Source organism: Marmota monax, unplaced genomic scaffold (genome assembly GCF_021218885.2).
Source record: "Marmota monax isolate L192 unplaced genomic scaffold, Marmota_monax_Labrador192_F-V1.1 WCK01_AAM20220418_F8-fsc00078, whole genome shotgun sequence".
NCBI classification, from domain to species: Eukaryota; Metazoa; Chordata; class Mammalia; order Rodentia; family Sciuridae; genus Marmota; species Marmota monax.
The window spans coordinates 7041313-7067346 of NW_026694865.1; the positions used below are offsets into that span (position 1 = coordinate 7041313).

At 37.6% G+C, this 26034-nt stretch overlaps 1 protein-coding gene across 2 annotated transcripts; it reads left to right on the forward strand.

Annotated features, from left to right (window-relative positions):
* Positions 1–280: 280 nt before the first annotated feature.
* On the forward strand, positions 281–19222 carry Ciao2a (cytosolic iron-sulfur assembly component 2A). Of its 2 annotated transcripts, XM_046426688.2 has the most exons (5): positions 304–671; positions 4827–4991; positions 11499–11548; positions 14109–14154; positions 18143–19222. In XM_046426688.2, exons 1-5 carry the CDS (start codon positions 512–514, stop codon positions 18238–18240), a joined length of 519 nt encoding a protein of 172 aa, XP_046282644.1. In that variant the 5' UTR covers positions 304–511; the 3' UTR covers positions 18241–19222. The 2 variants fall into 2 exon arrangements, with proteins under 2 accessions (XP_058429292.1, XP_046282644.1); XM_058573309.1 differs by lacking the exons at positions 11499–11548; positions 14109–14154; positions 18143–19222 and adding an exon at positions 5171–5815 and having other exon boundaries at positions 281–671.
* Positions 19223–26034: the final 6812 nt, after the last annotated feature.

Sequence of the window (26034 nt, forward strand, 5' to 3'; positions counted from 1 at the left end):
CTCCCTTAAAGAAATAGCTGTAAAGAGTCTCCGTGTTAGAAACTTCTTAACTGTAACTTTAAAGCGTGTATTATGTTAAAACAAGTTCTCCTGTTCCCTACCTCTTCAACATTCATCTTTAGTTTATCCCGGGTGCTGAGTGAGGCACTCAGTGACTGGTAGCAGACCGTTACATTCCACCCCCACCACGAACTACAAATCCCAGAACACAGTTCGCTGTCTTCCAAAGAAAACGTCCCCTACATCCCAGCATGCAATACTCCTCAAGGGTCGCGAGGAAGTTTTCTTGTCCCGCCGAAACCGAGCAAAGCATGCAGGGGCATGTAGTTCTTGCGTTTCCCTTCCCTAGGTCCTTCGCGCTTGTCTGTCCGGTCCCTCCTATTTTCTGCTCCCCTAAACCTTTGCACTTGTCTTGACCATTTGAAGATCAGGAAGTTGATAAATCCTGAGGCCTGCTGCAGAGAGACGGTGGCTCAGATAGGACAGTCGCCAGGAATGGCGGAGCGTCAGAATGGAGTGGGTGTTGGGGCTGCTTTCTTGGACGCTGAGCAGAGCCCGGTGGCCCTTAGGCCTCTCTGAGCAGGGAACTGCCCGGTGGCCCTTTGGCCTCTCTGAGCAGGGAGCTGCTCGGCGGCCCCGGATCATGGAAGAGAAAGCGCTAGAGGTTTATGGTAATTAATTTTACCCAGTGCAGCTTTTGGCGTTGTATGTGGAATTGGTGGGGGAGGCGAAGGGAACGAGGGCCTCACCTGAGGGCTGGGAGTGGACACCTGTTTTTTTGCCGGCTGTAGTGGGTGGGAAGCATGGGAAGCGTTTTCTTCGGGATCCTAAATCACACAGAATGGAAGTCCTTCTAGCAGCGGGCTCTTCCTAAACTTGGGGCAAGCTGAGTCTGGTAGTCTTAACCGGCTTTATTTCTCTTCTTTGCCATCCATGCCCTAGTGCCTAGTGTGGATTGAAATTACAAGAACTGTGGGCAGAGCAGAGGTCAAGGGTGCTCAGTTAGGAAGCAGAGCTGTCTTGATTACACCCCTTGAGTTTTCTTCCTTCCCTAGCTCCTGGACTCGCACTCTCACCACTTCTGTGGGCACTGCTATGATTGGGGACTGGCCCAAGGTCACAGCCACTCTTTTATATGACAGATTCAATACCCATAGGTCCCAGAAGATGACAAGATAGGCTTCTTATAGCAAGGCCTGGAATTTATAGTTCATTAACACAGTCAAACTGTGTTATATATGTATGCATACATATATACACACATATATGTGTTCTCCACTGTATATATTTAATAGTCCCCTCTTGGGACTGTCTTCAATATACAGATAAAGAAACAAAGGCTTAGAATGGTTAAACAACTACTTGGAGGTCACACTGTCAGTAAGGAACTAAGCAAAAATTAAAGCCCATGTCTTCTTATTCCAAAGGTGCACTTTTGCACTTTTCACTTCACAATTGCTATTCCCCCTCCCCCTCTCTCCCTCCCTCTCTATCCCCTCTCCCTCTCTCTCCTTATGTAGTATTATTTTTGAAAACCAAAAAAAACTCCATATAAGAAGAGATCTAACTATAACAATACAAATGTAACTGGGGCAAGGATATAAGCCAGTAGAAGAAAGTGAGGGATGGGAAAGACCTTTGGAGTTAGTCTGGTTTACTTTCCTCTTGGTAGAGGCTGGAATACTTAACCCCAGCCAAATGGTAATTATGGGTGTACTGATCTCCACAAAGCAGAAGAACACATTCCTGTCCTGCCAAACCTTTATCTATAGCTTTTAGGAACTGCAGGGCCCTGGAGACACAACTTTGGAAGACAGATGATTCTAGTCCTGAAACTTACATTGAGAGAAACCTATATATGCAAAAATATAGTATATAGTAGAAGGCATGGACTTCAAAAAGAGATATAGAAGTTCATGGGAAGATGAGAGTCTCTGAGGGAATCTGAGAAGAATTTAAAGAGAAGGAGCCACTTGAGTTGAGCAAGAATAGTTGGGACCTGAATATGTAGTGGGTCAAGAGGGCATTCTAAACCCAGGAGACTGGAGCAAAAGTATGGAGATTGGAAGATAACATAGCTAGGAAAAAGGAGATAGATGGAGCTAAAGGGCAGGTTTTGAGGTTACAGGTGGAGGTGTGGCTGAATGTTTTAGATAGGTTGGAATTGGATACTGAAGCTTTTAAATATAAATGAAGACTCAGTATCAGTGCAGAGCCGTGGGAAAATTTTAGTCAGAAGGAATGTGAGGAGAGCAACATTGATTTCTTTTAAAAGAAACCAATCCAAAACTTCTGAAACCACTAGAAAGCTAGAGAAGTTAAATAAGGAGTGAAATTTAACTTCAGGGTTTAGAGGCATATAAAGAACATAGTATAAGCCAGGCACAGTGGTACAAATCTGTAATCCCAGGTATTCAGGAGGGTGAGGCAGGTTTGGAAATCTGAGGCCAGCCTTAGCAACTTAGTGAGACTGCCTGAACATTAAAAACAAACAAACAACAACAACAACAAATTATGTAATTCAGGTGTAGAGCATCCCTGGGTTCAATCCCCAGTACATGTCTCTTCCCCCTCCCCCCGCAAATACCAAATAGTACAACTTGGGCAAATGAACCATACAGGGAGAAAGTCTGGGGAGGGTAAAAAAAAAAAAAAAAAAAACAAACACTTTCAAAAAACCCTATTTCTATAAATCCCATGATAACACAGCTCCTGTAAGAGAAGCTATATTGTCTTACCTGCCTGTATTTTAAAATTCCACTTCTCATTAAGAAGAAGCCCAGGAGATAGTTGGGGAGAAGGTAGAGTTTGATTGATTTTTCCCAGTTGTATTTCTGATTACAGGAGAGCTATAAATAATAGAACAAAGCCTGAGGCTTAAGATCATCAAGCCTATCCTACCTAAAATTCTACTTTTATGCTTTCTATATCATTGTTTCTTTTTTATCATTTTCTACATGTAGCCTCAGTGAGAAGGGAATCTTGTCCACTCCATGACCAACGCAGGCTCCCACATTTTGGGGGTGGGGGGTACCGGGTACAGGGGCACTTGACACATCCCTAGCCCTATTTTGCATTTTATTTAGAGACAGGATCTCACTGAGTTGCTTAGCACCTTGCTTTTGCTGAGGCTGGCTTTGAACTCGATATCCTCCTGCCTCAGCCTCCCGAGCCGCTGGGATTACAGGCCTGCACTACCACACCTGGCCAGGCTCCCACATTCTTAATCCCATTCCCTTCTGCTTAAATTTACCAGTATCCCCCTCCCCCTTTATATTTTCAAACCTCTCTTAATGTGTTTGAACCCAGGGGCACTTTACCACTGAACTATATCCTCAGCCCTTTTATTTATTTATTTATTTATTTATTTTTTGTAGTTGTAGATGGACAGCATGCCTTTATGGTATTATTTATTTTTATGTGGTGCTGAGGATTGAACCCAGTGCCTCACACATGTGAAGCAAGTGCTCTGTCACTGAGCTACAGCCCCAGCCTTTGTATTTTTAATATTTGAGACAGGGACTCACTAAGCTGTTTAGGGCCTCACTAAGTTGCTGAGGCTGGCCTTGAACTTCTGATCTTCCTGCATCAGCCTCCTGAGTTGCTGAGATTACAGGCATGTGCCACCACACCTTTTGAAACTGCTTTCTTATAGTTGACTTCCTCAGTGACAAATCAAAGATCTGTTTTAGCTCTTGTCAGCTTAATTCAGCATTTGATGTTTCTTCTAGCTTTTCTTTCTCATTCTAATCCTTAAATGTTCCCAAGGATCCCATCCCTAGATTTCTTTCCCTTTATACAAATGATTCTCAAACTGAGCTGCAGGTAAGATAACCTGAGAAATTTTTTAAACTCTCAGTTCTAAGAGTGTACCCTAACCAATTAAATCAGAATCCCTCAGACATTAGTTCTTGTTTCAAGGGCAAAGTTCTACTCAGTCTCTGTGAATCCCATGGGTTCAACAACCAGTCTAGTTTGGTATCCTTTTAAACCCTATGGCACAGTTCAACATTTGCTGGAAAATTCCATTGGCTTGCCCCTTACACACCTCAAAATCACTATGTGTGAATTGTCCCAGGCCCCACCCAAATTTCTTCCTTATTCTGTTTATTTTTATTCTAATGGTGCTCTTGGACCTAAAATCTGAGTCTATTTCCTTGTCTTCTTCATTCAAAGGGGTGACAAATGCTGTTGATTCTGTCTCTGAAATTACTTCTTCATCTGTCCCTTCCTCTGGTACCATCATGTGCTGATTTTAGGGCCAGCTTTTTCAGTTAATATCACTAGCTCTATTCTTTAGTTCTGAGTCTGGTAGCTGGTGGATGAATCACCAGCTGACAACAGTGCTATTCATGTCACTTCCTTGTTCCCAGTATCTTAAGGACTGCCTGATGCCTGTAGCCAGTTATAAAAGACCCTTGGTGGTCTAGCCCAACCCTTATATTCTAATCTTCACTTATGCTGGATTCTAAGTAAATGAAACTTGACATATTATCTATTTCTATAGGCTTGATTTCAAATTGCACTTCTATAAAGCCTAAAACAATATTCTTTCAACCCAGTAATTCCTCTTGAGCTCCCATAACACATTTCCCATTCTTATTATATTCTCTCTGCAATGTTGCTTCCAAGAAACTCAATGTGGTCTGCTAATGATCCAAGAAAGTAATTGTCTCAAAAGGAAACCAGTAGTAGAAATCTGTCAGAAGCCTAAAAATTGCTGTAATACTTGCTTAAAAAGAAGTCAGTGCTTAGAATTGGCAAAATCATTCCTATTTAGAATATTCATATCTTAATGTAATACCTTGTCTCTGATGATTTTTTAGATTTGATTCGAACTATCCGGGATCCAGAAAAGCCCAATACTTTAGAAGAACTGGAAGTGGTAACAGAGAGTTGCGTGAAGGTTCAGAAGATAAATGAAGAAGACTATCTGGTTATTATCAGGTTCACGCCAACAGTACCTCATTGCTCTTTGGCAACTCTTATTGGTAAGATTATATGTGTATATGTGTAAATTCTAAATTATTCATGTGACATTGACTCAAAATAACAATTTGTATCATGTATCACACTTTATGGTTTACAGAATATTTTCATTTATTCTTCTTCTGTCATTTTCACAATTAGCACTTGAGACAGTTAAAATACTATTATCTTCATTTTATAGATGAGGAATTGGAAACTCAGAGAGTTCAAATCACTTGCTCGGAATCCAATAGACAAGAAATGGTGAAGGTGAGACTTAACCCCAAGTCTCCTGACTCCAAATCTCTTTCTCTAGTTATCTCTCAGTATTTCTCTTAGGTATGCATGGTCACAGTTGACAGAGGGTGGATATAGGATAGATGTTCTAGTTGTGGACATTGGAATGGCTGCTGTCAGACTAGCCCTGGTGATGCCATCACCATCTTCTCTGTTCAGCTTCTCTGTTGCCTTCCACATAGTATGAACATGAAAGTGTTAGAAAGGTTTTGTTTTTGTTAGTTTGTTTTGGTGGTGTTTGACATTGAACCCTGGTCTTTCATATACTCTAGAAACACTCTTCCACTGAGCTATTTTCTGAACCCTCAGAAAGGTTTTTTGTTTTGGTTTTGTAGTTATTGGGGATTTAACTGGAGGTTGCTCTACCACTGAGCTATATCCCAAGACCTTTTGTTTTGAGACAGTCTTGCTATTGCTGAGGCTGGCCTTAAACTTGCAATCTTACTGCCTCAGCCTAGCTGGGACTACAGGTATGTAGCAGTGTGCCTGCTTCTGGAAGGGTATTTTTTGAAGCAGAGTATTTTTTTCACTTGAGGCTGCAGTGTCAATATTTTGGATTAATTAGCAGTGCTTTGAATATATGTGTTGTTATAAAGAATTTAAAGGTAATATAAAGGAATATTCCATTTGGTTTCTTTGAATTTATACTTATTATAAAGAATATAAAGGAAATTTATTTCAAACTAAATGTTCCTCAGTAGAGGATTGATTAAATAATTAATGATGATAAATATAAACAAAGGAATACTATGCAGTTATAAAAAAGAATGAAGAAACTCATTAATAATCAGTACTTACCCTTATGACATACTGTTAAGAAATAAAAATAAGCATAGTATTGCTACTGTTTACATAAAAAAGGGCAAAAATAGCCAAATAGCCATATGTGGTGATACAGGCCTGTAATCCCAGTGACTTGGAAGGCTCTGGCAGGAGAATTGCAAATTCAAGTCTAATCTGGACAACTTAACCAGACCCTGTCTCAAAATAAAAAATTAAAGGGCTGGGGATGTAGCTCAGTGGTAAAGCACCCTGAATTAAAGCCCCATTAGTACTATACATTCACCAAAAAAAGGAAAACAAAATTTATATTTGTATGTATAGAGAGCCTCCATAAAAAATGAATAGCTATGATGGGTATAAGTGTGTAATAGTGGTGGTGGGAACTGGACAGATGGGGGACAGGATGAGATAGAGACTTTATTGTATATTGTCTTATGTTTAAATTTTCTGAACCATGGGAATAGATCATCTGTTGAAAGCAAACAAGTTTGTAAAAATTGAAAAGGTGAGTGAGTAGTTTGTTATTGTTCGCACCATTGTGATTTAGTCCCTTTCTCACTAGTTGACTTAGATTTCTTTTATTAGTGGTTTCCAGCATATAAGCCATATCTTGAGGGACTAGAAGTCCTGTGTATACATAGGTGTTATTTCAGTTATTAAAATTTTAATGCTAGGGGCTAGTAGAGTGCTCGCCTAGCACAGGCGGGAACCTGGGTTCAATCCTCAGCACCACAAAAATATAAAGGCATTGTGTTGTGTCCACCTACACCTAAAAAATAAATAAATAAATAAATATTTTAAAAAATTTAATGCTAGGAAGAGTATTATTGAATGCATAGTTATTTTTTGTCAATAGAGAATTTCTGAACCAACAGATATTGGACATACTGCTACCATCTTGAGAAAGAGGGGGTATCTTAAAATACTTTGACAGATGAGAGTCTTTAAAATAGCATCCAAAATAGCAAATTCATTTTTTAAATATTTTTTTAGTTATTTATAGTTACTAGTTATTAGTTTTATAGTTATTAATTATTTTTTTTTAGTTTATTTATTTTTATGTGACACTGAGGATCGAATCCAGGGCCTTGCCATGCTAGACAAGTGATCTACTGCTGAGCCACAAACCCAGCCCCGCAAATTCATTTTTTTGAAGTAACATTTATTTGAATTATAAAGTGGTATGTTTATTGTCAATCATTGTGAAACTTCACAACAAAAGTATAAAGAAGAAAATAAAATCAGTTGTCATAAAAGAATATGTGCTTTGGGTTAAAATCCCAGCTCTGTCAGTTCTCCCATCTTGTAGCCTTGGGCAAGTTACTTAACTTTTCTTAGCTTCTTTCTTATCTGGGAAACAGGGATAGTAAAGATCTTTAGATTTGTAAGGGTTAAGAAATAATAGCATGAAATATATTATATATATATTTTTTTGGTGCCTTATGCATGCTAGGTAAGTGCTCCACCACTGAGCCACACACCCCCCTCAGAAAATGTTTTCATAGTATTAGTCTTTAATTACATAGTCATATAGGTTACATGATAATCATATCTATATAATTATTACAACTATTTGGATTGCTTCTAGCCTTTCACAATTATAAATAGTACTGTGATGAGCAACTGTATACATAAATATTTTTATAAATCTGATTATTATCTCAGGATAAATTTCTATAAGTGGAATTATTGGGTCAATTAGTCTAAATACATTTAAGCCTTTGGCTTATATCGTAAATCCTTATCAAAAAGCTTATACTCATGCTTGTCTTGCATGTGTGAGGCACTGGGTGTGATTCTCAGCACCACATAAAAATAAGTAGATAAATAAATAAATAAAACTCCACCCCAGGAATTAAAGAAATAATTCCATAGAAGAAAATATTATAATATATAAAATATTTATAATAAATTTAAAATAGTGAAATCTGGAAGAAACTGTAACATCTATTAATAGGGAAATGGCAGCAATGTAATGTGCTTTCATATTGCTATTGAACATAAATATAAGCAAGGAATCAAAGTATCTGTGTGAGAAATATAGGCTGGGCACCATGGTCCACCCCTATAATACCAGCTACTTGGAAAGCTGACGCAGGAGTATAATGAGACCTTCTTGAAATTACAAAAAAATAAATAAAGTACTGAGGATGTAATACAGTGGTAGAGTGCCTTTGGGTTCACTCCTAAAGTACCAAAAATAAATAAATAAATGAGAGAGAAAAGTATATGAGAAGATTTAAATGATAAGTTCAATTTGCATTGTGAGTTCAATTATAGAAAAATTTATTGGGCTGGGGATGTGGCTCAAGCGGTAGCACGCTCGCCTGGCATGCGTGCGGCCAGGGTTCGATCCTCAGCACCACATACAAAGATGTTGTGTCCGCCGAAAACTAAAAAGTAAATATTAAAATTCTCTCTCTCTCTCTCTCTCTCTCTCTCTCTCTCTCTCTCTCTTTAAAAAAAAAAGAAAAATTTATTTATGGAACAAATAGGCGTTCTATGTGAGGATGCTAAGATGACGTAATGGTTGATATTACAAATGTTTATATATACTGAGCAAAGTTTTTTGTCAGTTTTTTTGGCCCTTTTGATATGTGTTTCATTTAAGATTCTTGGCTTTTTAGAAGGCAATGTAGTAGGTATTCCAGTCAACACAGTTGGAAAACTCAGTGAAGAAAGTCCTATTTCTGTGTTGAGGGACATTTCTTATGAGCAGATAGTCCCAGTAGAAAGGTACCAGAGTGATAAAAGTTCTAGCTTAGATTGTCACCTACTCAAAAGTTACCGTGGTGAGTGATTACATAGACAAGAAGACTCAAAGAGGTCAAGTGAGTAGGCAGAAAACCAGCTGATGATCATTTATGTTGATATCTAGAAAGAATGACTGTAGGCAGCAGTGATCCTATCAGAAGGGCATAGGATTTGGAGTCTGAAGTTGTGGGTTCAACTTATATCTTTGCTACTTGTTAGCCATCAGATGTTGAACAAATTGCTGTAAAATGCAAATGATAGAACAGTAAAGCTAATGTTTATTGTACACTTGTGTGCTGGGTACTATTTTAAGCTTGTTGCTTAACAGTTTATTCCCAATAGCAGCTTGGGATACTAATATAATACCTGTTGGGATACTAATATAATACCTGTTTTACAGATGAAACAAGCTCAAGAGAGATTGAGTAACTTGCCCAGGGACACAGCTAATGTATAGTGGAGCCACTTTTCAACCCAGAGTATCTCAATTATGATGTAGTGCCTTTCTTTCTTGAGGATAATGATGCTCAAGGGAGTGCTTTGTGGGTACTCGGGTAGAAGCTCAGTGGTAAAGCACTTGCCTAGCATGTGCAAGGCGCTGGTTTCAATCCCTAGCACCTCAAAACAAAACAAAAAAATGTTTTGTGAATTGTAAAATAGTTATTAATTTATTTTATGGGTGAAGCATTACCCACAGCAATGAGATCACATATGGATGCTCATATGGTACACAAATAAATTAAGGAAACAATGTGGGGGCCAGGAGAATAGAACTCTCCTGCATATACTTTAAGGCAGATCCTCTAAAGGGAGACTCTGTTAAGGAAATGATATCTTTATTCTTTAGAGTCCTCTAATATTTATTAAGAACTACTGCTTGTTTGTTTTTTTGATGCCAGGGACCAACTGTAGGACCTCAGTATGCTAGGTAAGCACTCTACCGCTAAGATACACCCTCAGCCCCTAGAGTTACTGTATTTGAGGCTCTAAGCTGGGCACAGTCTGATTATATCTTATATAATCTTTTTCCCTATTCTGGAATCTTTCAAAAGATTCTGTTGGAAACTTAATGGTACTTATAATATAAAAAATAGGGAATAGGGTTGTGGCTGAGTGGGAGAGTGCTTGCCTCTCATGTGTGAGGCCCTGGGTTTGATTCTCAGCACCGTATATAAATAAACAAATAAAATAAAGGTATTGTGTCCATCAACAACTAAAAAATAAATTTAAAAAAATTAATTCATTCATTTCATAGCCTCCCAAAGATAGGTAGTTGGACAGTTGTACTTTGCTATGTTAGGATGGTTTGGGGTTTTATTATTAATATTTATTTTTAATAAGCCAAAATACTAATAAATTCTTTTATAGCATAAAAAGCCCTTATCATTAGTTGGGACAGGAAATAAACTGCTCCAAATAGAAGGCTGTAAAATTAAGGAAAGGAATCTATTTGACTCTTATTTTTTCGTGACTTATTATTGAAGCACTTTCTCTTCATAATAAGAGCAGTCTGATTTATCTTCTGTTGTCTAAGAGTATGGATTTAGTCAAAAATTGATTTGAGATTGATTATGTTATGTGCATCTATAAATATGGCATAGTAAATCCCACTATTATGTATAATTATAATGCACCAATAATAAATAAATATTCATTTTTTAACTTGGAGATGCAGGAGAAGTTGGACATTGGCACTGAGGATCTGTTCCAGGTCCAGTTTTAATTACTTTTCTTTCATTCTCTTTCTTATTTATTTATTTATGTCGTACTAGATTTGAACCCAAGAGTGCTCTATCACTGAGCTGTTATCACCAACCCTTTTATTTTTAAATTTTACCTTGAGACAGTGTCTTGCTAAGTTGCCCAGGCTGTCCTTGAACTTGCAATCCTCAACTAGAAAAAGAAATGAAATTGAGGCTTGGCTATGGTGACAAACTGAACTTCAGTGGAGCTTGTTTTAGGATAGTAATTATTTGTAGTTTGCAAGCATAAAGAATTCCCACTTCAAGGGCTGGGGATATAGCTCAGTTCATAGAGTGCTTGTCTTGCATGCACAAGGCCATGAGTTCAATCCCTAGCACCACAAAAAAAAAAAAAAAAAAAGAATTCCCACTTCAAGAAGTTTCATTTGGCCCTTTTTAAATGACTCTTACTTGGTTTTATAATTTTTTATTTATTCATTTTTTTAATGTGGCTGGGGATTGAATCCAAGGCTTCCAGTGTGCTAGGTAAGGGTTCTACCACTGAGCCATATCCCTAGCTCCTTTTACTTGTTTTTAAATTTTTGCATTGCCTAGCTTGTTGTGAACATTCAATAAAGTTTAGTGAATTAATTGACCTTTGCTAGAAGGCTAACTGATATAATAGAAAAGGCATGAATTTTATAGTGGTCCTGGGTTCCCTTCCCAATGTGACAGCTTGGGCAACTTACATTGAGACTGGTTTCATAATTTGTAGAATGGGGTTAGTAATGCCTAGTTTACTGGATTATCATGAGGAATATATAAAATTGTGTATTAATTTTCCTAGCATGGTGCCAAGCTAGGGCATCTTACTACCTTCTGTGCTGGATTTAGCAAAGCACTTTTTCAGCTCCTATATTATATGAGAACACATAACACAGCTATATGGTTTTTTTTAAAGAATCAAGAAGAGATGAAGAAATAATTAGAGGATTTCTTTTTCCTCTTCCACAGGGCTATGCTTAAGAGTAAAACTTCAGCGGTGTTTGCCATTTAAGCACAAGGTAAGAAAAATGTTTCATTCTTGTCTTGAACCCTGGGACTCACACATGCTAGACATGTGCTCCACAACTAAGCCACATCCGCAGCCCATGTTGTTGTATTTTATAACTGCTCTGTTCCAGATATAATTCATACATATTATATAATTCACATATTTAAAGTATACCATTCATTGGGTTTTAGTATATTCATAGAATTGTGCAGCCCTCACTCTAATCAATTTTAGTATGTTTTCATCACTCCCAAAAGAAACCCTATCCCCATTAGCAGTCATTTCCCTTTTATTCTGAACCCTCCTCCATCTCTGGGCAATCACCTATCTATATTCTGTCTCTATAAATTTGTCTATTTTACATACTTCATTTAAATGATATTATACAATGTAGCTTTTGTGTCTGACTTCTTTGTCTTGGCATGTTTTCAAGGTTCTTTCACGTTTTAGCGTGTATCAGTATTTCCTTGCCTTATAATATTCCATTGTATGAATATGCCACATCTTATTTACCTCTTCGTCATCTATTGGACATTTGCTTGTTTCTACGTTTGTCTGTTTTGTTTTTAATAAAAAATGCTACTCTGAACATTTGTGTACAAGTTTTTGTATGGGCATGTTTTTGTCTTTTCCACCTAGGAATACAATTGCTGGGTCAATAACTCTATGACCATACCATTTTACATTTTTACCAGTAGTTCCAATTTCTCTGCATTCTCACCAACATTTATTATTGTCATGTCTCTTTTTTTTTATGTGTGTGTATGGTGCTGGGTATTATTGAACCCCGGGCCTTGTGCATGTGAGGCAAGCACTCTACCAATTGAATTATATCCCCAGCCCTGCTCAGATTTTTTTTATGGCCTAAATGCATTTGTTTTCAGAGAATGTTCATAATAAGCTAAAAGAAATTATATTCAGCTGTTGTTGAAGGAAATATCCTGTAAATGTCAATTAAGTCCATTTGATTGATAGTATGAATTAACTCTGTAGTATCTGTGTTGATTTTTATGTCTGGATGACCTGTCAGTATATTGAAATCACCCAGTATTATTATATTGGGGCCTGAGACTTTATGTCAAATAGTGTTTATTTTATATAGTTACGTGTACCAGTGTTGGGGAATAAATATTTAATATCATTATATTTTTTTGTTGGATTATTCTGTTTTCTAATATATAGTGTCCTTCTTTGTCTCTAATTTTGGCTTGAAATTTACTTTGTTAGATATAAGAAGAGCTACTCCTGTTTGCTTTTGGGTTTCATTTGTATGTAATAACATTGCATCCTTCACTTTAAGCATGTGGATGTCTTTGCCTATGAGGTTTGTTTCTTGAAGGCAGTGTATAACTGGGTCTTGTTTCATCATTCAGTCTGAGTTGCACATAATTTTTAACCAAAGTAAATGAAAGTGGAGTTATCCTATACCCATGGTTTGCGGTCTAGATAACAATGTTATGCCACTAGGAAATTGTGTATGGTACTTTGTCTTTTAAGAGAGATTATATGAAATGATCTCTAAGGTTCCTTTAGCTATAATAGATTATGATTTTTTTTCATGAAAAGGATTTATCTCAGTAGTGAATAAGTAAGAATTAGTTCATATGTTTCAGTGTTCTGTGGAAAGCATGCTTTCTTTTCTTTTTTAATTTTTTAGTTGTAGATGAGCATAATACCTTTATCTTATTTATTTATTTATTTATTTATTTATTTATTTTTATGTGGCGCTGAGAATTGAACCCAGTGCCTCACACATGTCAAGCAAGTGCTAAGCCACAAGGCCAACCGCGAGAGCATGCATTCTTAACCACAAGATTTGCAGTGATTTTGTAGGCTGTCTCAAAAGCTCTAGGGCTTAGAGGCTAACTAATTTGTAGGGGTGCAGCAGGGCCAGGAGGAATAGCTTAACCAATATTATACTTGAGAAAAAGTGCAGCAAAATAATAGAGGATAAGAAAAGGAAGATGCTAAAATTGTATATATTGTGATCCCGTTTTTCTAAAACAAATAATGAAAAGAAACTTCCAACCGTGTGTGTGTGTGTGTGTGTGTGTGTGTGTGAGAGAGAGAGACAGAGAGAGAGAGAGAGAGACAGAGAGAGAGAGAGAGAGAGAAATGTGTATAAGTCTATATGAGTATAGAGAAAAATATCTAAGAAACTACATGAATACATGAAATTGTTAATGTGGCTTTCCCTGGGAGTGGTGCAGGAGGTGGTTTAGATATTTATTTGGAAAGAAGTAGAGTACAGGGGAAAGATATTCCTGAATAAAACAACACATATGAGATTTCATTTGTATAAAATTGTGTTTATGTGTATTCATTTAAAAAAAATCATGAAAATGCCCCCTGCAGGATCTCCTCAGTTGAACAAAATATTATTAATTTCAGTCTTTGTTTTAGAAAAGAATGTGAGTGATTTGAGCCTAAGTCTTTAATGTCTGAAACAGGATTTAGGCTTTCATCCCAAATTCCAGACATGTAGATTCTTGAGTCCACTGCACATTCTGCCTCACTCTGTCATCTTAGAATGTTCTAATGTTTTGTTTCTATTATTTTTTTCTTCCTAGTTGGAAATCTACATTTCTGAAGGAACTCACTCAACAGAAGAAGATAGTAAGTGAATCTGGAAATATTAAAAACAACAACTACAGATAGTATTTTAGATTGGATACTCGGTTATTCTACCAGCCAAATATCTACTGGATCACTTACAGTATACTGTCAGTTATTTGGTCCTTATTCACAGACTGTAAAATACAGGCATTTGAAAGTGGTGTTTTTTTCAACCAGGACTCTGGATGAACTGTAGTCTGTGGATATTAACTGGCTTGGGCCAGAGACTGAACATCTGTAAATGGTATCCAGCTCTAGGGACCTTGACTTTTGAGCTCAAGGACATAATTCTGTTCTTTGATGGCAGGTAGAGAGTTGTGTACTTCAAATTGGAGGTCTTGTGATAAAAGCATTAGGGAATTGGAGTAGGTGCTGTCTCTTTGAGTTACTGTGTTAGAATAAGAGTGGAGAATCTTTTTTATGTTTAGAATCTCTAGCCTACAATGAGAAATCAACAAATAACTGCTTAAAAATCACAGAGGTGGGGAGTGGGGTTGTGGCTCAGTGGTAGAGCGCTTGCCTAGCACGTGTGAGGTGCTGGGTTTGATCCTCAGCACCACATAAAAATAAATAAATAAAATAAAGATATTGTGTCCAATTACAACTAAAAAAAATTTTTTTTAAATCACAGAGGCAGGATTTGGGAAATGCAAAAGAGTTCCAATTGGTCTGTGTCTCAAATTTTTTTTATTTATTCTTTTTAGTTATACATGACTGCAGAATGTATCTTGGCATATTATACAAACATGGAGTATAACTTATTCTAATTAGGATCTCATTCTTGTGGTTGTACATGATGTGGAGTTTCACTGGTGGTATTCTGTATGTTAAATTAAAAACAGAATTCTGAGCCAGGTTCAGGGATACATGCCTATAATCCCAACTATTATATATGCCTATAATCCCAGAGGGTGAGGCATGAGTATTTCAAGTTTGAGGCCAGCCTGGGCAACTTAGCAAGACCCTGTTTCAAAATAAAATTTTAAAATGTGTAGGAATGCAGCTCAGTGGTGGAGCATTTATATAGCATGTACAAGGTCCTGGGTTCCATCCCCAGTACCACAAAGATATAAAAAATAAATAAATTAATTAAAAATGAATACATAAAAACAGAATTTTGTACAAATGATAGAGCACAATAATGAGAAATATATATATATATAATGTATGGCTATACTAAGCTTTCATCATTAAATTAATTGGAAAGGCAAAAGACATGAGAAGAAGAGATAGCAATATAGAAAGCAATAGTGGGGCTGGGGTTATGGCTCAGTGGTAGAGTGCTCACTAGCACATGCGAGGCCCTGGGTTTGATCCTCAGCACCACATATAAATAAAATAAAGGTATTGTGTCAACTACAATTAACATTTTTTTTAAAAAAAGATTGTTTTTAAAAAAAAGAGCAATAGTAAGGTAGGTAGGTAGGTAGAAAAAGACAGTGACTCCACAAGGCTGGGAGAGATTTATCAGAGGAAAAATAAAAGTACGAAGAAAAGAGATGCAGAGAGGAAAACCTCCTACTTTCACAGCAACAGTCTGTTAAGGAAACATTTTGAGTACTGTTATGAAAACTATAAGGTCATGTCCTATTTTCAAAATTCCGGACTTATAGATCATCATTCTCCTCATGGGCTGAGTTTATTCAAACCCTGTAAACTGAGGGCTTCTACCTCTAATTTAAAAAATAGTAAGCTGGAGATGTAGTTTAATGGTAGAGCACTTGCCTGGCATGCTCGAGAACGTGGATTTGATCTTGCCACCAAAAAAATAAATAGGTAAATAAACCATGTGCCGCGGTACGTGCCTATTGTCCCAGTTACTCAGTAGGATCACTTGAGCCCTGGAGTTTGAAGCCATCCTGAGCAAGACCCCATCTCAAAAAATTAAATAATAAAGTAATAAAGTAAACTTTAAAAGAGTTTAAGTACCCTTAATCCACTCACTTTATCCTTTTTTCCTCATTTTTTAATTGGTCCATTATAGTTGTGCATATTGGTGAAATCTGTTGTTACATATTTGTACATGCACACAATACAACAATATAATTTGGCCAATATCATTCCCCAGCATTTCCCCTTTCCCTCCTCTCCTTCCCTGGCTTTTTTTTTTTTTTTTTTTTTTGTACTGGGGATTGAACTCAGGGGTGCTCTACCACTGAGCTACATCCCCAGCCCTTCTTATTTTTTAAATTTTGAGATAGGGTCTCACTAAGTTGCTTAAGGCCTTGCCAAGTTGCTGAGCCTGGCCTCAAATTTGGGATTCTCCTGCCTCAGCCTCCCAAGTCTTTGTGATTACAGGTGTGCACCACCATGCTCAGCCTTGGGTTATCCTTTTGAAAGTCCTCTAAGCTATAGGACTTTGTGTGTGTGTGTTTGTGTGTGTGTGTGTGTGTATGTGTTGCTAGGGATTGAATCCATGGCCTTGTGAATGTGAGGTAAGCACTCTATCAACTGAACTATAGCCCCAGCCCTAAACTATAGAATTTTATAAGAATAATAGTATTGAGTTTTACGATTTTGGTTTTTCATTTTTAATTGTTTACCGAGTGCTTTCTATGTTTTCTATGCTTTCTATGTATCCACAAAGTTAAACTGTTGAGATATGTACCTGCGCATGTAGAGCCTACATTTTCATAGAAGAAATAGAATAAGTTGTATTTGTTGACACAAGAGTGTGTGTGTGTGCGTGCATGCTTGTGCGTATATGTGTGTGCGCATGCATGTATCAGTACTGGGGATTGAATCTAGGGTTTCACAAGTCTAGGCAAGCACAATACCATTGAGCTACTTCCCCAGCACTTTAAAAAAAATTTATTTTTGAGACAAGGTCTTGCTAAGTTTCCCAGGCTGATCTTAAATTTATGATCCTCCTGCCTTAGCCTCTTGAGTAGCTGCGGTTACAGGTATGTGTCACCATGCCTGACTGTGAGTGTGTTCTCTACATGAGAAAACCCAGAAAAATCAGTTCTCATTAGGAATATGGATATCTCTCTTTTGAACTCTTTTATTAAAATCACTATTAGTGGGGGCTGGGTTTGTGGCTCAGTGGTAGAGCGCTTGCCTAGCACGGGCAAGAACCTTGGTTCAATCCTCAGCACCACATAAAAATAAATAAATAATTAAAGATAAATATATAAAAAAGATCACTATTAGTAAATTGTAGACATCAAAATGAGCCAATACCTTTATTATGTGAAGATCCATGCAAGCTGATTAAAAAAAAAGACCCAGTAGATTAATAGAAAGAAATATTATCAGAAAATTCACACAAGAAGAACTCATCAATAAACATGGAAAATATTCTATCACTCTTAATCAAGGAAATGCAAATTACAGTGATAATATGGAGCTCTTTTACTTCTTGTTTTGTATGTGCATTTAGGTGTATTTGTTTTTATTACTAAACCAGCTATTGGCAAAATTATAGCTAATGTATTGTTTTTGAAAATGTAAATAGGTAAATAATTTGGGAAAAAATTCAGTAATATAAATCAAACCATAACAATACTTATACCCTTTGTTCTCACAATCACATTTTAATTTTTTTGTAAAAAGAAGAAAAAAGAAAAGGCAATAATTTTAAGTTTTTTAAAAGATCTTAATTGGATTTATATTTTATTCTAGATCAGGCAACATGCAGAAAGCTTTATGCTTAAAGTTGTTTATTATATTTAAGTATCCTGTAGTTTAGAAAATAGGCTTAAGGGGAAAAAACAGCCATTTCCAAAATTGTGTTTACTCTAAATATAACTGTATAGAAATGGCCAACAATTGGAAATAAAGAAATTTAAAATAGTTGTAGTAGGGTTATGAGTAATATTTTTATTTTTAAGTCTGCCTTCTAGTCCTTGGAAATTGCACTTAAATAGTCAAAAACAGCTTTAAGTTCTCAAGGAGTTAAATTCTTTGTTTTAGTAGGCTAATAAAAATACTGTATGGTCCTCTGTATTGACATAGTTCTGCTAACTTTTGTTTGTGTGTTTTGCAGTCAACAAGCAGATAAATGACAAAGAGCGAGTGGCAGCTGCGATGGAGAACCCCAACTTACGGGAAATTGTGGAACAGTGTGTCCTTGAACCTGACTAATAGCTGTTGTAATTACTGAAATGTAATTATTTGATAGATTTGTTTAAACTCTTTGTAAACTGTAAAAGACTCATGTTTAATACATAAATGATTTGTACCTCAAAGCATTTTTAAAAGGATTATTTCCAAGCAAGTTATAGTTATAAAGTAGGACCTAATTTGTCAGTGAATAACATTCTCAGGATTTATAACACTTAAGTGATCAGACAGAAAAATATTTTCTAGTTATTATGGTGTAAGATGAGTTACTATTTTTCTGATGCCCATTCTGATACAACTACTTTTCATGTCAAGTCTCTATTGTGCCCAAATGTGTTTGATTTAAATCATTACTGTAAAATAAATAAAACAGATGATTCTTATAATGTTTCACTTTAGAATTTTGTTGAATTGTAAATTCCACTATAAGTGTCAATTCCTCAAAGATACTTTCAAAACTTTATTTTGCTGATTATTTTGTAGTATCAGATCTAAAAACCAAAAGGAACCCTTAAGATTGGACCCTGTGGGCTGGGCTTGTAGCTCAGTGGTAGAGCGCTTGGCCCTGGGTTCGATCCTCAGCATCACATAAAAATAAATAAATAAAAATAAAGATATTGTGTTCAACTACAACTAAAAAATATATTAAAAAAAAAAAAAGATTGGACCCTGCTTTTCTTCAAGGAGAATCCTGGATACATTTAAATGGAAGGAACACGTGTGAAGGTCAGCTGACTTACACAATTTTGAAGATCAAGAAGTCCCCCAAAGGCCTAGAGATGTACCTTAAAGAGAGTGGGCTTACCTAGAGTTCAGAAGGTCCTGGGTTTGATCCCTAGCACTGAAAAAAGAATCCCTCCAAGGGGAGCATGTAAAACATGTTTAGGATGCTTGAAACTCTGAATTTAATTCCTAGCACCACCAAAATAAATAAATAGATAGATAAACAAAATAAAATACAAATGTCTCCCAAAGAAGTTTTTATTAAATCAATCTAAATGTATGGTCTATTCTTTATTTATACTTTGTTCAGTTTACTTTAGGGGTTAATGGTCATTTGAAGTGTAGCAAGTTACAGTAGGCAGCCTTCAAGATAGACTCCAATGATCCTCACTTCATGGTGTTTGTGCCCTTGAATATAGTCTCTTCCATATTGAATCAGAGCTGACGGTTATGCCTAATGTGGAATGGCAGAGGTGACAGTGTGTAACTTCTAGTCTAGATCATAAAGGTGTTGCTACTTTTGCCTTTGTCTCTTGGATTGCTCATTCTGCCAGAATCTGGCTGCCATGTCATGAGAATATTGAAGCAACCCTATGGAAAATTCTACAAGGAAAGAAAGTGAGGATTCCCACCATGAACTAGCACCAACTTGCAAACCATGGGAGTGAACCATGTTGGAAGTAATCTCCAGCCTCAGTCAGGTTGACAGATTGGAAACTCATGAAAGAAACCCCTGGTAAGCCAAAACTGCTGGGATAAGCCACTCCCAAATTCCTGACCCAGAGAAGCTCTGAGAGATGATAAATACTTGTTATTTATACTTCTAAATTTTGGGGGCTCTTTGTTATGAAGCAATAAGTAACTAATGTAGAAGGTATACCTGTGCTGAGTGCCAATTCTCATTATGGCAGAAGTGGAAGGGAAGTGACATTTCTAACTACCTGTCTATAAATGAGAGACCCAGAAAATTGGTGCCCCAATCCAGCCTAAGAAAGAAAGTTGAGCTGTGCTGAAGGCTGGGATATGACTCCTACCTCAGAAACCTAGAGAGCAAGAGAAGGCAAACATAATTATTTTGAATGCAGAGTCATAATGTATTTCATGGACCCTGCTGTGGAGTCATTTCTGACATAGTCCAGTAGCCGTCATCAGGGCCAAAGAGACCTCAGCAGATAACATCTGGACATGTAACTTCCTGGTGCCTTGGGACTGAGTGAAGATAAAAGCCAGGGTGGAAATGGATCTGCCAAGATCAAGAGGCTCAGTAGAAACCCCTGGTGAACCTGCCAAGAGAAAAAGCAGCTCTTATCACCAGGTAGGCCTGGAAAGCACAAAGCCAACTAGCTAAGTAGTAACTGTCCTATCTCTTTAGAATTCCCCTTGCTTCCAACTTTGAAGGCAGTGGTAGAATAACTACCAAGTCAAGAGTTAGGAGGACAGAAAAGGAACCGTCCATCTCTCCACTGTAGATCTGAGCCTGAAGCAAGCTCAAGTTGGCAGATTTATTGCCAAGTGTGTAGTTATGACTATTAGATGTGACCAGATACTTTAATGAAATGGATTGTATGATTTAAAAAAGTGACAGGAAGTGGTTGGGGTGTAACTTAGTGGTGGAACACTTGCTTAGGGTACAGTACCAAAAAGAAAAATGACAGTAAGACTTATCTGACAGAAATCCTGTTTCTTTTCAAATCTACACCCATGGGCAGAGGAAATCATGCCCTCTCAACAAAGCTTCAAACCATAGTGGTAGAGGTGGGGTGAAATTACAACTAATTTTTGTGCAACATACTGGTTATAGAAGTTCTGTTGAGGGGCTAGGGTTGTGGCTCAGTGGTAGAGCTCTTGCCTAGCACATGTGAGGCACCCAGCCCTCCCTTGCCTTCGGATGTGTCAGGGAAACCAGTCAAAGCAGGATCTCGCTTAATGAGAGAACACACACAGCTAATATAATGTACAGGAGCCAATCAGGATAAAGGTCAGCAGGGTGAGGAGAGTTTACGTGTACACCCATCCTACAGGCAGTAATGGGAGACACTAACTGTCCAAGAGGGCAGAAGGGTTCTAAGCCTATCCTAGAGGTGGTCCGATTTTTCATCACAACCCATGGCAACGCTTTCTGGTTGATCACCAGGCGCTATCTTAGCTACTACATGTGGCCCCAGGACCCGGAAGAGGGTAGCAGCCAGCAAGTTAGATTTTCCTCTTTTCTGATGCCACATGCCCCACATGTTACATCATGCCCTACATATAATATATAACATTTGTATATTTATAATATAGAATATTACATGACATAATATAATGGCATTAAATTATATATCATATAATATTCTATATTATATTATATTCTGATTCTCCACTGTCTGTGTTGGAGCTGACCATAAAGAAATTCTCTTATTTTGTCTGATGGTAGGTCATAAGACCCTTGTTTCTGAGGGGCCCTGTCCCATACCCAGGAAGAAGGAATGCTGCAAAGAGAAGCCAAGAAGAATCTGAACAGACAGGCCTCACTGGATTCCCCCCACTCAGTCTCTTAGCATTAGATCATATTCTTTTGTCAAATCACATTTTTATATGACTGACCACTCTTTTTAAAAATTATTTATTTATTTATTTTTGCATTATAATTCTTAATACACCATTATACCATAATTTATATAATCTCTGATTATATATAAGGTATGTTGACACCAAATTCACATCTTCATACATGTATTTTGTATAATGATGAGGGTCTCCTTTCACCATCCATGCTATTCCCCTTCTCCCTCCCTTTCCCTCCCATTCCTATTCCCTATCTAGAGGTAATCTTCCTCCCTTGCTCTCCCTCCCAACCCATTTTGAGTCACCCCCTTATATTAGAGAAAACATTCATCATTTGTTTTTTGGGGATTGGCTAACTTCACTTAGCATAATCTTCTCTATTGCCATCCATTTCCTTGCAAATGCCATGATCTTATTCTTTTTTATTGCTGAGTAATATTCCATTGTGTATAAATGTCACTTTTTTTTTATCCATTCATCCACTGAAGGACATCTAGGTTGGCTCCACAATTTAGCTATTGTGAATTGTGCTGCTTTAAACATTGATGTGGCTGTGTCCCTGTAATGTGCTGTTTTTGGGTCCTTTGGGTGTAGTCCGAGAAGAGGAATAGCTGGGTCAAATGGTGGTTCCATTCCCAGTTTCCCAAGGAATCTCCATACTGCTTTCCAAATTGGCTGCACCAATTTGCAGTCCCACCAGCAGTGTATGAGTGTACCTTTTCCCCCCCATCCTTGCCAGCGCTTGTTGTTGTTTGTCTTCATAATGGTTGCCACTCTTACTGGAGTGAGATGGTAGTTTTAATTTGCATTTCTCTGATTGCTAGAGATGATGAGCATTTTTTTGAGTATTTGTTGATTGAATGTATGTCCTCTTCTGAGAAATGTCTGTTCAGATCCTTGGCCTATTTATTGATTGGATTATTATTATTATTATTATTATTATTATTATTTATTTAATTTTTTTTTTTTTTGGTGCTTGTTGAGCTGTTTACATACCCCAGAGATTAGAGCTCTATCTGTTGTGTGAGGGGTAAAAATTTGTTCCCAGGATGTAGGCTCCCTATTCACCTCACATATTATTTCTTTTGCTGAGAAAAAACGTTTTAGTTTGAATCTATCCCATTTGTTGATTCTTGGTTTTAATTATTGTGCTATAGGCATCTTATTAAGGAAGTTGGGGCCTAGCCCCACATGATTGAGATTAGGGCCTACTTTTTCTTCTATTAGACATAGAGTCTCTGGTTTAATTCCTAGATTCTTGACCCATTTTGAGTTAACTTTTGTGCATGGTGAGAGATAGGGATTCAATTTCATCTTGTTGCATATGGATTTCCAGTTTTCCAAGTACCATTTGTTAAAGATGATATCCTTTCTCCAGTGCATGCTTTTTGGCACCTTTGTCTAATATAAGGTAGTTGTAATTTTGTGGGTTTATGACTGACCACTCTTCATTGAATCTAAGCATAACAATAGAACAGCAGGGTCCTTGGGTCTTTGGGCCTTCTTTTTGTTTGTTTGTTTTTTGTTTTGGTACCAGGGATTTGAATCCAGGGGTGCTTAACCACTGAGCCACATCCCCAACCTTTTTAATATTTTCTTTTGAGACAGGGTCTGGCTAGGTTGCTTAGGTCTTCCCTAAGTTGCTGAGGGTGGCTTTGAACTCATGATCCTCCTGCCTCAGCTTCCTGAGCCACTGGGATTATAGGTGTGTAACACTGCATCCCACCTGGGACTTCATTTTTGAAGGCTCCTATATTGCCCACAACCTGAGCTGTCGGGCGATGGATTCAGGGTCACTCCGTGTGAATTGGATTGGCAATGAAAAGACCACACAAACACAGAAATATCTTTTTGAGGGGTCAGGGATGGCTCTGAGCCCTCAGGTGTCAGCCCTCAGGTGTCAGCAAGGGGAACAAGGGAGGCAAGAGGCAAGAAAGCTAGCGCATCCCGAACCCCTGTTTTTATTTAGGGGAAAGACATTTGATAGAAAATTCCACCCAAATAAGGAAAGAGATTGTGTTACAGCAAACGGGGGTGTAGCCCAGTCCCACTGGGTGACGGTCACTCCCAGAGCTGTACTTCCTTGCCGATAGTAGGTGAGGCTCACCTGTGAGTGTGATGCCAGTTCTGCACCCCCATTACTCAAAGCTAAGGGAGCATGCTCAGCTCTTGTTCAGGGCGGCCCCTAACATGTGTCATGTAAATAAATTTGTTATGCTTTTCTCCTATTAACTAGATTTGTTGTGGGAGTGGTGGCTAGGACCCTTATGATGTTTGAGGAAAGATGTCACACCTTTTCCACGCCTACGCTTTTTGTTGGGATTGTTCCAAATACAGTAAGAGGGTTCGGATGACTAATGTCTACTACATTAATAAAATTTGAAAGTGAATTTGAACTGTATCAGTCGTCACATCCTCTACATACCAGTGAAAAAGAGAAGTACATTTATGTGCCTTATGTATTGTCTAGTCCATCTCTGGCAGAGGTTGGCAAACTTTTTTCAGAAAAGTGACAAATTGGCAATATTTTAGAGGGCTGCAGAAAAAGAGGAAGGGGGGAGGGAGAAAGAGAAAAAGAGAGAAAATAGTGTTGGTTTTGTTTTGTTTTGTTTTTGTTTTTTTGAGGGGAGTGGTATGGGCAATATTGGAGATTAAACCCACGGCCTCACACATGCTAGACTCTACCACTGAGCTACATTCCCAGCCCTTTTAATTTTGAGACCAGGTCTTACTAAGTTGTTCAGGCTGACCTCAAACTTGTGAAACTCCTCTCTCAGCTTCCCAAGTAGCTTGTTTGTACCACCCAACCTGCTACTTTAGCCTTTTTGAACCATATGCTTTGTTCCAACTATTCAACTCCACCCTTATAGTGCAACAGTAGCCAGGACAATATGTAAATGAATGAGTGTGACCTTCCTCCAATAAAACTTTATTTATGGATGCACATTTGAATTTTATATGATTTTCATATGTTATGAAGAATTTTATTGTTTTTTTTCCAACTATTTAAAAATATAAAAGTGTTCTTAGGTTGTAGGTTATAAAAAAGCAAACATTGAACTTCATTTGGACTATGAGCCATTTGTGGACTGCTGATCCACAAGAATAATTCTTTAGCTTTTTGGAAGTTCTCAGACTAATCCAAGAATTAGATAAAAGATACAGAATAGATCCTCTCCCTAAAGGAAAAAGGCATTCACACAAAATGTTACATCTGACTCCAGGATGTTCATGGAGTTGCCGAGGAGCCAGTGCATTCCAAGTTAATAACTCTGGGCTACAAATAACTTGAGCTGAACATTTGGGTTTCCCATTCCTTTAATAACTCCTCGGACCCTTGGGGTTTCAGGGTTAATAGGTATCCTCTACTTTCTTAAACCATAACAATTCACAGCTTCTGAGCTCCACTGTGGACCAAGTGCTTTGTTTTCAAACCTGCAAATGTCTCCAGCAGGATGCAATTATATTTATAATTATAATTAAGGGAGGACAGTTATTAGAAAGGGGAAGGGTTGCTATAAAAGTCATATGGTGGGGGCTGGGGTTGTGGCTCAGTGGAAGAGAACTTGCCTCGCACATGTGAGGCAATGGATTCAATCCTCAGCACCACATAAAAACAACAAAATAAAGATATAAAAATAAAATAAAATGCTTTAAAAAAAGTCATATGGTGGGCTGGGGCTGTAGCTCAGTGGCAGAGCGCTTGCCTAGCATGAGTGAGGCTCTGGGTTCCATCCTCAGTACCACATAAAAATAAACAAATAAAATAAAGGCATTCTGTCCATCTATAGCTACAAAAAATGTTTTTAAAAAGGTCATATGATTTCCATACTCTAGCTGGTGTCCCTCATGTGTTAATACAATGGCAGAAAATGAGCTGGGGAACATAAAGTTGAAGCTTATCACTGACATATCCTACTATTAATGCTCTGGTTTTTAAAAAGATGCTGATAGATACTAATTGTTATGTTATTCCTTGTCTCTTCTTTTTTGAAATATTTTTATATTTTAATATAAACATATACTTTTTAAAAGCCCTTAGATCTAGCCTGAACTGATGGTTGTCTGTGACTCAGGTTAGTGTACCTATAGGGCAGGGGGTGAACTACGTTGCTGTGTGAACATATTTGGGGCAAGTGTGCTGGGGTATAGGAATGCAGCCTTGTGGGCTATGAGGTTCTTAAGTGTTGTTTGTAGTATACAGACCCTTGATTTTCACAAAGAAGCTGGTCAGGAGCATGAACCCTGGTGTCTAACTGCCACCTTGTTTGAATCTTAGACTTAGTCACCTTGCCTCTTTATACTTTCATTTCCTAATTTGTAAATGGGATAAAATTACCTACTTATTTCTGTTGTTGGTAAGGGATTGAACCTAAGGTCGCTTAACTACTGAGCCACATCCCCAGCCCTTTTAATTTTTTTTTTAGGTGTATATGGATACAATACATTTATTTATCTATTTTTGTATGGTGCTGAGGACCAAACCCAATGTGTCACAAATTCTAGGCAAGTGCTCTACCACTGATTTTCACCACCAGCCCCTAA